Genomic DNA, 13,656 nt, shown 5'->3' on the forward strand with positions numbered 1-13,656 from the left:
ATGAAATGAAGAAAGGCGCACACTTAATTTTACTTCGCTTTTTACACTTATTTCAAGTATAAAATAACTTGTTTCAAGTATGTTTAGCATAAAGCAAGCTTATCTTGGTAATTATTTGCTTTAAAAACAATAGAATGAAAGTAATATGTTTGAATTTTAAAGAACGAATTCCTAGTCACTTGTAGCACAATCAACTGCATCCCCTTTTCTCTGAGTGTAACATCAGCAGTAACCCCATTAAGTAACAACTGGGCGACAGTTGCTCTCACACAGAAGCATTTGACATCGAGACACGGAGACATAGTCAGATGCTAGGCTAAAAAAACCTGTCGTGTCGACGCTCTTGTCAGACATATCTGCTCCCAAACTTTGTCTACGAAACGAGTTTGTCCCTACTTCCCCTCGACCCCCCTCCCCTACGGCCGCTGTCGCTGTGTGAGAGTTAATTTCAATGTTCGACAAACAGGCCCAGCCAAGTACCGAAACTCTGAAGCTAGCCAATTTACCCAAACATATATAAATATATATATATATAAACATCTGTTTTTTTTGTGTACTTGTAAATGCTGTAAAGTTAAACTAAATTTGAAAACTATTTTTATAGGTTCAAACTCAACTCTGCTCTGCATCTAGTTTTTTTTTTCTTTTTTTGTTGTAGTACTAAACTTAAGAACCTTGCTTTTTGTACCATAATTCAAAAACCTTTCTTTCTGTTTTGAATGTTTTTTATAAAAGAGAAAAAAAAAAACTAAAAAAGGCTATAATTATGGGCTGCTATATACTCATGATTTTTGGTTTTTGTGTTTTGCCATGTTTCCAATTAAATATACTATTTTTACATAAATATATTTCTAAGAAATCTAACTAAGCAACAAAGTCTTGCATATTTTTGGTTGTAGCTGAAATGTGTCTACATTTTTGGTTAAACTCAACTCTAAAGCTTTTTGCCAAAAAAACAAAAGACAAATCCAAAAAGATGTTAACCAATTGACATCTGTTTGTCTTTTTGTAAATTCTTTAAAACGAACATTTTTACTCAATTTTTTTTTTGTAAGTATTCTTGTCGTGTGCTCTTCAATTATTTTTTCAACTCATTAATATTTATCGTAATATATTGAAAAAAACAAAAAAATAACCAAATACAGTTTAAGTATCGTACTACATATGATCGTATGTGCCATTTACCAACTAGGAAACTAACAAAAGCCCCCACATTTTGCCTAACCTCTGAAAAAGAATAAAAAAAAAAAAAAAAAAACAAGCAAAAACATCTATATTTTGATTTTGAAAAATGTGTTCAATTACAATTTTTACCATCACTTTTCAACAACATATATTTTGGTTAAACTATTCAGTTATTAAGTGTACGTCCTTTCAGTTCGTTTTGTATAATCATTTTTCGTTTTCAACAATATAACGAAAATATCTAGCTTCCAATTGACAACTAGCCCACAACAAACTGGGTTGGCTTTTTGACAAAAAAAAAACACTAAATATAATCAAACAGCATCCATTTTTGGTACACAAACATACATAGAAGACTGTGCTACATGTAGAGCAGCTAAACTATCGATTGGACTATCGATAAAACGGTCAAATGTCCTTCTCTACACTCCTGATTGGAGAGATGCCTAGAAAGCAGAGACATGAACCTGCCAGATATCTGATATATCATATAAATCCTTTTTGATGTGGATTAAATAAAGTGTATTCCTACTTTTTTGACTTAAAAGCCGCGATTATATCGATACATATCGAAACTATTAACAATCGATAGTTTAACAGCTCTACATGTAAATTCAGTTTGTTTTGGGGAATCGATAAAGAAAACTCAATTTCTGCGATAAATCATTGGGTTTTTGAATGCAGCCGGATGTTTCCTGCTGCGTTTTGCACCAAAAACATTTCATTCATATAATTATAAAAATAACGAACCAACAAAATTAAAGTTAAGAAGCCTTGATTTAAGTATACTAAACGCATTTGGTTTTTACATTCAAGTGTCTACTGCGAAAACTTTTGCCAACACCATACTTTACAGTCCAACACCATAAAAAAAAAAAAAAAAACAACAGTCCAGATAACAGATAAAAGAGAAACAAAAACAAAAACAAAACACAAACAACAAACTTATATATAACATATATAAACAACTACAAATCCTAAGAATACAAACACAATACAACAACTTCTCGTTGCAATCAAAAACTTTTTTTAGGAAAGGATGTCATCGTTGCCTGGTTATCTATGAGAAGCATAAGAATGTGCTCCAGTATAAAGAAAGTGAGTGCGAAGGTGATAGTATGTATATGCATCAGTCGAATCCATCTGCAATGGCGATGCGTAGCTCTAATAAACAAAGTGATCATAGGGGGGGAGCTCATCCCAATACGAACGGGCATTCAAGACTATCATCATCGGATCAGTACATAATGAGATCCAATGACGATATGAATGATTGTAAGCATTAACTTTATACTTTTTTATTATTCTAAACTTAAGAAAAGAAAACCAAATACAAAAAAAAAATACAAACTCTATTCTCTTAACTCGCTATCTCAAAATACCAGTTATATATTTTTTTCCCACCTCTTAACATTTCGATTCTCCATCCAACATAACTAACATATTATTATAATTTAATCGCATATTAACTCTTGAACTCTTTTACTTTTACTCTTAATTTTGATCCCATTTTGGTGACAAAACAAAAATATACAAAAGTTTTTTTTTTTGCATTCGAAAGGCTGACAAAAACAAGAAGAAGAAAAAAGAACACATAAACTTGAAGGATTCTCTACCTTTTTTTTATTTTTTCATTTTTTAGTATTTTGTCAAGTAAAGTTGAGTTTTTTACGTTGTTTATTTATAATTTATTCAATAATTTTGTTAAATTTCTTCAATTAATTCTTTAACTAAAGCAACTTTTTAAGTTATTTTGAAAAATAAATAAAAATTTATGAAACCAAACCAAACCAAACTTGTAAATAGTCTCAACAACAACAAAAAAATACTCTGCATACCAAATGATATATATACATTATATATAAATACCAAAAAAAAAAAAAAAAAAAAAAAAAAAAAAAAAAAAAAAAATTCTCCACGTTTATGGCAAGGGTCCTCTCTCTCTCTATCTGTCTCTCTAAACTCACTTAAAGCAACAATAACAAAAAAAATATATAAAAAACCAAAATCGAATTGTATATTTTTCTCAACATACACACGTTGCAATATTTATCCAAACGATACAATTAACAATTTTAACAAACAGCTATCCAATATCAACAACTATTTAATCGTTAGTGTCAATCCAATTAAGCTAGCTTAGTTGCGATTCTCGAACGTATTAGCGATTAGCAGATTAACCCGTCCCAACAGAACCTAATAAAGCAAAAGAAAAGAACAAAAAAAAAAAAAAAAAAACGAAAAACTAATGAAATGAAAATCAAACACGTCAGGCTTAAAGTCAAAATCCGAAAAAAAAACCGCCCGCAATGAATTTTAAGAAAACTATAAAGAAATTTTAGTTTAACAAAAGAATCTTAAGTTTTTGCTTATCATTTTTGGCTTGGTTCTTGTTTTCATTTCTTTCAGTTCGACTTTAACTGTAAATAATTATATTAAAAACAACAACAAGAACTAATTAAAACAAAAATCGTGTAAATATATATAAAAACCATTTTCTTAAGCAATTGAATTGTTTGTTCCGAATATATTTTTGTTAACAAAACATTTACATATACATATATCTATATATATATTTGCAAACTCTATTCAATATTTATATGATATGTATATTTTGTTACTTTAATTCAATATTTTTCAACAACTCCCCAACTAAAACAACAGCAATAACTAAACAGCAACAACAACAACAACAACCACATACACCCAAACAAATCGCATTCGTGTCAGTTTTCAGATATGTACAAAATATACAGGGTATTCACAGTTTCCAGCAAAGCTGCACTTTGATACAATGCGAACGGCCCTTTGTAGAGTTTCATATTTGTTTACATTTTGCAAATTGTAGAGATTTGGTATTTTTCGTAACAGTGCTAAGCAACAGGACCAGGACAGGGATGCATTTGCCAACACTGACTGCGAGTCTACAGCAGCTAGACTAGGGCCTGGCTTGTGTAGGTGTAGACTGGAGAGTGGAGAGTTTAGCTAGTCCAAGTCTACTTTATACAGCTTTGCAGGCAACTAACTGTGAATACTCCAACTACAATTAACACTTTGTTCTCTTTTCTGTTTTCTGTTGTGTGTGTGCGTGTGCGTGTGTGTGTGTGTGTGTGTGTTTGTATTTTGGTGTGCTTTGTACAGTTATATGCGCAAATCAAATAAAACGGAAACTAATATTAACAAACAAAAAAAAAATAAAAGAAAGTTTTCTGATTTGATTGGATTTTTGAAATTTGCATTTGAAAATTGTTTTTAGTAACATGCATATATATATTTTAAAGGCCGTCACATGCAGAAATTGTTGTAAAATTGACGCGTTACAATTTGTCTAGTTATTGTACATAAACGCACCTTCTAACGTAATGCTATCAAATAACTCATATATATATATACATTTTGTATCTACTCGTGCATAGAGCTTTATACGTAAACCCCCCGCCCCGCCCCTCAAAAAAACAGGCTAACTCTTATATTGTTGTTGGGCCGCGTCGCTTCGACTCATTTGTAAATAAAACTCATCTAAATTCATACAAATACGTATATGCGAAGCACCTCCCGATTTCCATAGACATTTTTATAGTATATATACAGCCACAGAGGCACCTTTTGTAACATTTATTATGCTGTCGGTTTTCACCTGCAATTTCGAGCTAACTATTATCAATCCACACACACACACACACACTCACACATACACACACACAGCTCTCTTTCACTGTAAATTTCATTCGCTCATCTCACAAAAAAAAAAAATAAAAGAAGACATTTCTGAAAGTATGAGTATATAAATATGTATTTTATTTATTGCATACGGCATATACAAAAAATTGGATATGATGAAAAACCATTTAAAGCTCCGCTTTTAAAAGCAGTTTCCTTCTTTTTTTTTTTAAGTTCACCAATTATTTGCACGTTCAGCGAGTTTTCCGTTTTTCCGTTTTCCGACTTACACATTTCGTTTGTTTCTTTATTTTCCATGAGTTATTTATGGGTCTTCACGCAATGCTCCGAATATTGTTACCAGAAACGAAACCAGACCCAGAACCAGATCTTCTTTATATGTGCAAAGTCCATATATATATATACACGTAACTGTAGCTTAAATATTAAAATGGAAAAACCCGAAATAGACAAAAAAAAAAACCTTTCTACGATCATTAAACACTTGACGTGTACATTCGCTCTTATTTATGATACCCTGTACTCATTTAAATGTTTTAAAAGGGTAGCTTCTGTGCCTAAAAAGTACTCGAAAATAATATACAAACTCGGTTTATATTTATTTTCATAATTTTAACTAACTATTCTAGAAGTTTTAGGTTGATCTTTACTCAAAATTTAGTGGTTCGGTTCACAGTTAGAACCAGTTCTTTGCACTTGTTTCGTGCAAATTGTTTTTCACTTCAATGAAGACAGGCTTTTCGATTCGGTTCACAATTCGAACCAGTTCTTTGCCCCTGGTTCTTAAAGTTGTTTTTCCACATAAATGAAGACAGGTTTTTCGGTTCGGTTCACAGCTTGAACCAGTTCTTGGCTTTCGATTCATTTGCCTGGGTTTTCACATCAATGAAGACAGGTTTTTCGGTTCGGTTCACAGTTTGAACTAGTTCCTCAGTTGAGGTTTATTTACCTGATTCTTAAAATCAATGAAGACATTCTTTCCGCTTCGATTCACAGTTCTTTGCCCCTGGCTTATATACCTCATTTTCCAAATCAATGAAAACAGGTTCACAGCTTGAACCAGTTTCTCAATTGTGGTTCATTTATCTGATTTTCCACATGAATGAAAACCTGGGTTGCTTAATTTTTGTGCGACCTTGATTGCAGCTGGTTTATAGGGTATCTCCCTAGTCGAGCCCTGGCCAGTTGTGCTCCTCATGTTGGTATCTATTCAAAATTTGTGTATGTGTGTGTGTGTGTGTGTGTGTGTGTGTGTGCATGTGAATGGCTATCCAATCCTTTTGAGTGCAGTCTGGAGTGCTGCAAAAATAGTGCATAAGTATGCAGCTGTGCCCCCCCTGCTAGCTCCTTTTCCCCCTTGGCCCATCAGCTATGAGTTAAGTTTACGCATTTTGATATCTTTCAGTGGTTAATTGCTGTAATCCGCTTACTAGCAAAAGTCAAGAGCCCGTCGCCCGTCGCCCGGCACCCACTTGACGCTCGGATGCAATTATGGCCAACTAATTGTAAGGCTAAGTCCGTAATGCAGGAGCAAGGAGTCAGCTCCTTGGCTACGGCGGGCACGCATAGAAATGTAAATTCATTATTTATTATTTGTTTGCCTCAATAGAAATCAAATTAGTTTAAGTGGCGCCCCACAAGCAGCTCGAGACCCGGACCCGGTGTCAGACCCAGCTCCGGCTACGACTACGACTAGGCCCCAAGCTCTTGTGAATCGATTTGAAAGCGCCAACTCACGCCCACAGCACCCACCCCCACCCCTTCCCTTCGCCTCCTTCGGGGCCTTGCTCCAATTTAATGTAACCAACTAGGACTGACTGCCTGACTGGCTGACTGACACGTCTGTCAGTCTGTCTTCTGTCTCGCTCTCTGCTTGCTTTTTTGATTTGATTTTGTTTAAATATTAAACGAGACTTTTAGAGCTCATATTTAATGCAAAGCACGGGCAGGGGAGGGGAGGGGGGTTCGGTTGTTTATTTTGATTAGCAGTCCGTAAAACAATGGCATTATTAGGTTTATGTCATTATTTGTTCCGACTGTCACACAAGCACACACTTTTGCCAGAGGGCATTTTGATTAAAAGAGCAGCTTACAAAGTATTCAAAACTGATTGCAAATCTCTCTCTCTCTCTCTCTCTCTCTCTCTCTCTCTCGACTTAAATCGCTTGAAATTGCATTTTCTGTACATGATATGCGTAATAATTGAATTTGTTTAAGCCAAATTTTCATAGCTGGCCAAGACAAAGGTTAATTGAAACCGGACAACAGGCAACTGTTTCAATTACCAACAACAACTTGTACAGAATTAACAGCTAATGCCAAACAATTATTTTACGAGCCATCTTTATATATATTTATATATGCGTATACATTTAAATACGTAGCTCCGTGTCCTGCCCCTCCATTGAAATTGGACACCCTTTTGCACACATTTATCCCAACGCCTTTTTGTTCAGCTATTTTCTAATGAAACACAGTTTCGGGTATCAAAGGCTGTTGTGAATGTGCTTGACATAAAATTCAAAACGGAATGCATGGGCTTGGCATTAATGAAAGCGAATATACATTAAAATGGTAATCGCAGTTAAATAACAATTTGATAACAGACTTTTAACAGACTTGTAACAGACTCCTGTAGTTCGCAACCAGTTCTAGCAAGATCTGCTTTGGTATTAACGAAAGCGAATATACATTATTGTTAAAATGGTAATCACCGTTAACAAAGGCAGGTATTAGCAGATGCTGTTATAAAATAACAGACTTTTAACAGACTCCTGTAATTCGCAACCAGTTCTACCAAGATCTGCTTTGGTATTAACGAAAGCGAATATACATTATTGTTGAAATGGTAATCACAGTTAACAAAGGCAGGTATTAGCAGATGCTGTTATAAAATAACAGACTTTTAACAGACTTGTAACAGACTCTTGTAATTCGCAAACAGTTCAAGCAGGATCTGCTTTGGCATTAACGAAAGCGACTATATATTATATTAGAAATGCTAATCACAGTTAACAAAGGCAGATGCTGTTATAAAATAATAGTTATAGAATAACAGACTTGTAGACTTTTGTTATTCTCAACTGGTTCTAGCAGACTCTGCCTTAGTGCACATTACGAACTAGTTATTCGCCCTAAATTCCTGAGCGAAATGTAAATACCCTTTGCTTTAAATTAGATAAGTTTAAGTGTGTATCTATCATTAGCTGTAGTTGGTTTATTTGCTCGAGTTTAGGTACACCTGAGTCAGGGCCACAAACTACTTCAGGCCACACATTCCCCCCCGCCCCCTCGCGGCTCCTCTGACTTGTTTGCCTGGCTTCTTGCATAATTATTTTGATGTTTTTTCATTTTAATTTTTGCTTCTTTTTTTTTGGACCCATTTAGCAGCATCTTGCACAGCAGCTGGATTTTTAACTATTTGCATACCAATTCCATGATAGCACTCGGGCTTGCAAGTGCCTGGCACTGCGGGCATTCAATGAAGGACATTCTGGAGGGCGACAGGGGGTGGGTGGGGGCTGAAGGAGTCGACCACATTTTAATTGCTATGCAACGCTCGCTCTCGGCGGGCCAGCGAGCTGGCGAGTGCACAAAGGTTGGCAGCATAAAAAATAATTAAAATAATTAAGCGCAAAACTGCGCCAACGCCCCCCCCCCCCCCCCTCTCCCTGCCCAGCCCGCTCCCTTCACCTGGCCGTGTCTACCTGAGCATTTTTGCGTATTATTGCGCTCATCGTTCGCATTCGTTCACTTTTCTTTTCAATACCAATTTTTGTGGCGTTCATTTTTGGCTCTTGTTTAGTTTTTTTTTTTCTTCTGGTTTATTTATTTTTATTTTCCAGTTGCTGCATTCTTTGTTCGTAGACCTACCGACTTTTAATGCTTATGCTGAGGGTCTTATAGTGACATATATCATAAAAAAGGACAATTCAGGCCTGGACGATGAGCTGGGTCAATTCCGTTTGTCATAGGTCGAGGGAGTTTATATCCCATTTTCATAAGTTCCTTTCAAATCGATTTTATGACCTGGTTTCATAGACAAGGCTCGAAGATTATAAGAGATAGATATAACAAGTTCCAGACTTTATTGCCTTTCGAATACCTGAGGGATAATGGGAAAATTTTCAATTGTAGAAACTCATCGATAGTTCTCCAAACACTAAATACATCGATGTTATCGATAGTCGCATCGATTGTTTTCCAACACTGCTTAGAACGTTTGCAATGGAAGACTCTCGCTAGGCCTAGGGTATCTATCAGTCGAGCAATGCTTAGCAAAAAACAGCTTTAGCCAATTTTCGTGCGAGAATATTTAAATTTAATCAAATGTCTGTAAAAATGTTTACCATGCCTTTTATAACACAACAACAGCACGCACATGAGTGTATGTGGGTGTATGGGTGTGTATATGTGTGTGTGTGTGTGCAAGTGTGTGTGTGTGTGTGGCACAACCTGTTTTTGGTACGTTGACTGGGTAATTTGTTGGCCGCGCACAGTTCAGGACAACAGCCAATTTTATTTTATTTTTTATATAGTTTTTTTTTTTTGGCATTTTCATGCGAACCCCTCCCCCCCCCCCCCCCCCCCCCCCCCCGGCCCGCCCACATTTCCGGCTGCGTGCGCTGGTACAGTTTTCGCATACATGTATATATATATATATACATATGTGTGTGTGTGTGTGTGAAAGAAGAAGAGAACTCCGTATTTACCTAGGATAGCCTGCGAGTCGCGTGTTTGCGCCCGGGGTGTCAACCAATTTCGCGTGTCTCTTGCCGCCCCCCTCTGCCCCCCTGCTCCACTCGCTGTTTTGTTAGCCAAGTTGTTATTGTTGGCGCTGTTGTACATGAATATATATATATATGTGTATATGGAGATATGTTTATATATATTTTCACATGGCCATTTCATTTCATTTCAATTCATTTCATTTATTTATGCAATATTTTATGTGCTCATTCATTCAGTTCGTTTTTTTTTTCTCCTATCTATTCTATTAATTTGTTGTCACTCGGTTCCGTTTCGCTCTGTTGCGTACATATATATAAATATATATATATATATATATAGACAAGTTGTGCCGTAAACCTCATTCATCTTAATTTGTTTTGCGTTACGTTTTTGCTCCTTTTTTTATGATGATTTTGTTTTTTTTTTTTGGTTCTTGGCGAATGTTTTTCCTTGCTTTTGTCAAGGATTGTACAGAAGAATCGCATAAATCAATTGTCTATATTATAATGCAAATCAATTAAGGATATTACAAACACAACAAAAACAACAACAACACACGCTGTAAATAAACCCTCCTACCTCCATCTCTTGTACAGATAAAAAATATATTTATTGTGTTTGTTTGTTTGTTGATAAACGATTTCTTTTTTCGTTTTGATTTGATTTTGAATAATTCATAATTATTTGGAGAACTGTTGTTTGTTGTCTTTCTTTTAATTTGAATTAATTTAGTTGATTTTTTTATGAATAATAACTCTTGGAAAATAACTCTTTGTACATGATTATAATTGTTAATGTTTTATATTAATCCACTGCTAACCAAAAAAAAAAAAAAAAAAGAAATCATCATCGCCTCAATTTTTGTACAGTTCTTCAAACGAGCGAGTGTAGCTTCTTCTTTTGATTATATATTGTCCTATGTTTCGGCACAGATCGAAGCTGGAATATGATTTCCGAAATGGGTTCCAATGCATGTTTAAATCCATATAGCATCTGTTTATCCGATTCGATCGAAACGAGCTCAATGTGCTCGAATCTAATCTGTATATATAAATTGAACACTTGGCCCGGACAATGCCGGGTAATTTCTGCTAGTTGTAAATATTTCATTGTTACATGCTATGTGTGTGTGTATGTGTGTGTGCGTGCGTGTGTGCCGCTTTTGGAAATCATACGAATTATGCGAGAACTCGGATTTATTCATCATTCAAATCCCATTTTTATACGTTTGTCCGTTTCCCAGTTCCCGAACAAATTTCCCCGAGTTAACATATTCATTTGTCGCTTAAAGAACTTTTGCATTTTATTCGTTTTTCGAAAAACACATTTTGTATAATAATCAATAGCAAATACATTCCCACATTCCACATTTAATTTCAGTTATTCTCTGTCACACTTTGTTTTGTCGTAAAAGAAAAAAAAAAAGGATTTCAGCTAAATTTTGTAAAAAGAAAAAAAAATACAAACCAAAAACAATTATTTACTCGTGCTGTGCGCTTTTTGGCACATGCCAAAGAAAAATTGTAAAGAAAAAAAAAATAGCAAAAAAAAAAAAACGTATGAAAACACAAAATAGTAGCAACTTATATATTTATGTATATATATTTTGCATACATATTGTACATGATGATAAAAAATATGTTGGGATGGGCTGCCCGGTGACCGCTAGTATAATTGTCTCATTTATCAATTACTTGTTGTACTTTCTTCTTACTCTACATTCTAACCTAACCTAAAAACCCTACTACTATTTAACTGCTTACCCTACTACTATTTGTACCACTTCTACTACTACTACTACTACTACTCTTACTACTACTTCTAATACTATTCGCTCTATGAGTTCACACTTTTCCTCTCCACATCCCCCACCTCATCCGTGTTGTTGTTTCCCTTGTTTTCTTTTTTTCGAACATATGTGTGTGTCCGTGTTTGTACCTTTTAGTTAGTTGTTACTGTCTACTACGTTTTTTTTTGTTCTTTCTTTTAGTTACTTTTGTTTTTTGCGTTTTGTTAATTTGTACATGTTTACTAAATGTGTGTGTTATTTAATTAATGTAATTTTAACATGAAACTCAACAATTTCTGCTCTCGGTTCGGTTCTATCATAATTTATATTTGTACATTTCCGTACGAAACTCCTAAACTAGATGTGTGTCATTTTTCATTCCGTTCGTTCTAAGTGTTGTTTGTGCGTGTGTGTTCGTTTGTTGTACAATATTATCGTATTATAGTCCAGCTATAAATATAACACACACATTACATTTAACCATTTACATACATACATATGTGTGTGTGCGTGTGTGTGCAAAAGGTATTAAAACCCAAACAACTTACATACAAAAATTATTATACATAGTTTATTTTTAATGTCCTGTGCTGTCGTATTTTTGCCTTGTCATGATATACCAAGCTTCTTCGTAGTAGTTGCCGCCAAACCAACACTGATAAGCATAAACCCACACACACACACACACACGCACACGAACGCCACGCCCCAACAGCGCCTTGTTATCACGTTATGCTTTTCATCAAGTCTAGTTGCTACTTAATTACAATCATTACTCAAAGAGGCCACACACACACACACAGGTTCTCTACAGACAAAAACTCTACACACCTTCCCAACACTCACACACACACACACACACACATACACACAGACACAGCCAGCTACTGTACACTTGCCCAGCATTTGGCTTATACAACTCTGTACATAATTTTTGGTTTGAATTTTGTTTCAGCGTTTTTCGTGTATTTTCCAACACTATACTGTGTGTGCTTGTTTTCATTTAGCTTAGTTGATATTGAAAAAAGCGCTACCGAATTGTTTGTGTTGTGCCTTTTAGCTGTAAACTCTTTTGTACTACATATATTCAATATGCCTGTCTGTGTTGGTTTCCTAACCATATCTAGATATGTATATATATATATTACTATAAAGCTAACGGATTAAGTTACGATGAAAAAAATCAAAAAAAAAAAAAAGAGAGGACCCTTTACCAAAAATCGAATCCAACAAACTGCGAAAACTACATTTGCCAAAACTGCAAATCAAACTAATCTTTTTGTATGATTTCTTAGCATATACGAGTTTTACATTTAATTAATCTAATTAATTACTTATTTATTTTTATTTATATATGTTATGCTTGCCCTAGCAAACAGAAATACCAAAAAAATACCAAAAAAAAATTATTGTTAAACAAAAGTTATCCTTTGCCTTGTACTCCCGACTTTCTTCGGTTCGGTGTGTGTCTATCAAGAGACCATGTGTTCTTTTTTTTCTTTCTTCTCTTCATTTTTTTTTAATAATTAAAACTAACTTTTTTTTTAGTTTTTTTTTTTAATACACAAAGCTCAGTAATGCAAAAAGTCTTCTGCATTGTCTTGCCAAAAAAAAATACAAAAAATTTCTCTTGTCTTTTTGATTTGAGTTTGCGCCTCATTTAATTTTTTTTTATTTAATTTTTGAACACACATTTCAACAGAAATTGTTGTTGTTTCTGCTCATTGTGTTGCCGCACTCGAAGCTGACTTTCTCCGAAGAATTCTCCCGCGATGCGACATATTTTTTTTCTTTTTTTTTTTTTTTTTTTTTTTTTTTTTTTTTTTTTTTTTTTTGCTTTTGCTGCTTTTCAAGCATCATTTTGCGCAATTTTCTCAGCAAGCGGCAAGAGGCCACTTAATTAAAAGAAATATCTGTTTCAATTTAAATGGCATTCTTGACTTTGAGATCGGGGAGCAGCTTCCAGTGCGACGCACAGAAAACGACTTTGTAGAATTGTGTTTTTTTATGTTACTCCTTTAAAAACAGAAAAACAAAAACAAAAGCTCAACTAAATGTGTTGTTTTCTATCTATCTAACTATCTGATAATCTATTTAAACTAATCTATCTAACTATATTTTTGCTATTCTACTCGATCCAATTCCCATTTCCCATTTCGCCTTATTTCCGCCTTTCTCTCTCTGTGTGTGCGTTTTCTTTGTCTGCGACAAAACTGTTTTTAGCGATTTGCATTAATTGTATTTCTATGTGTGCTTTTCAAATAATCATG

At 34.5% G+C, this 13,656-nt stretch overlaps 1 protein-coding gene across 2 annotated transcripts in view; it reads left to right on the forward strand.

The window, feature by feature from the left end:
* The window catches only part of LOC115764020, a 37,148-nt gene that overhangs the window by 17,724 nt on the left and 5,768 nt on the right, over positions 1-13,656 (forward strand). Inside the window, exon 4 of one of the 2 annotated variants that reach the window (XM_030706849.1) lies at positions 2,219-2,460. In XM_030706849.1, coding sequence (XP_030562709.1) covers positions 2,219-2,460 — 242 coding nt within the window. The remainder of the gene's footprint in view (positions 1-2,218; positions 2,461-13,656) is intronic. The other variant, XM_030706851.1, reaches the window with a different exon arrangement.

The sequence above is a fragment of the Drosophila novamexicana genome, unplaced genomic scaffold, assembly GCF_003285875.2.
Source record: "Drosophila novamexicana strain 15010-1031.04,08,12 unplaced genomic scaffold, DnovRS2.1 tig00000817-arrow-arrow-pilon, whole genome shotgun sequence".
Classification (NCBI taxonomy): Eukaryota; Metazoa; Arthropoda; class Insecta; order Diptera; family Drosophilidae; genus Drosophila; species Drosophila novamexicana.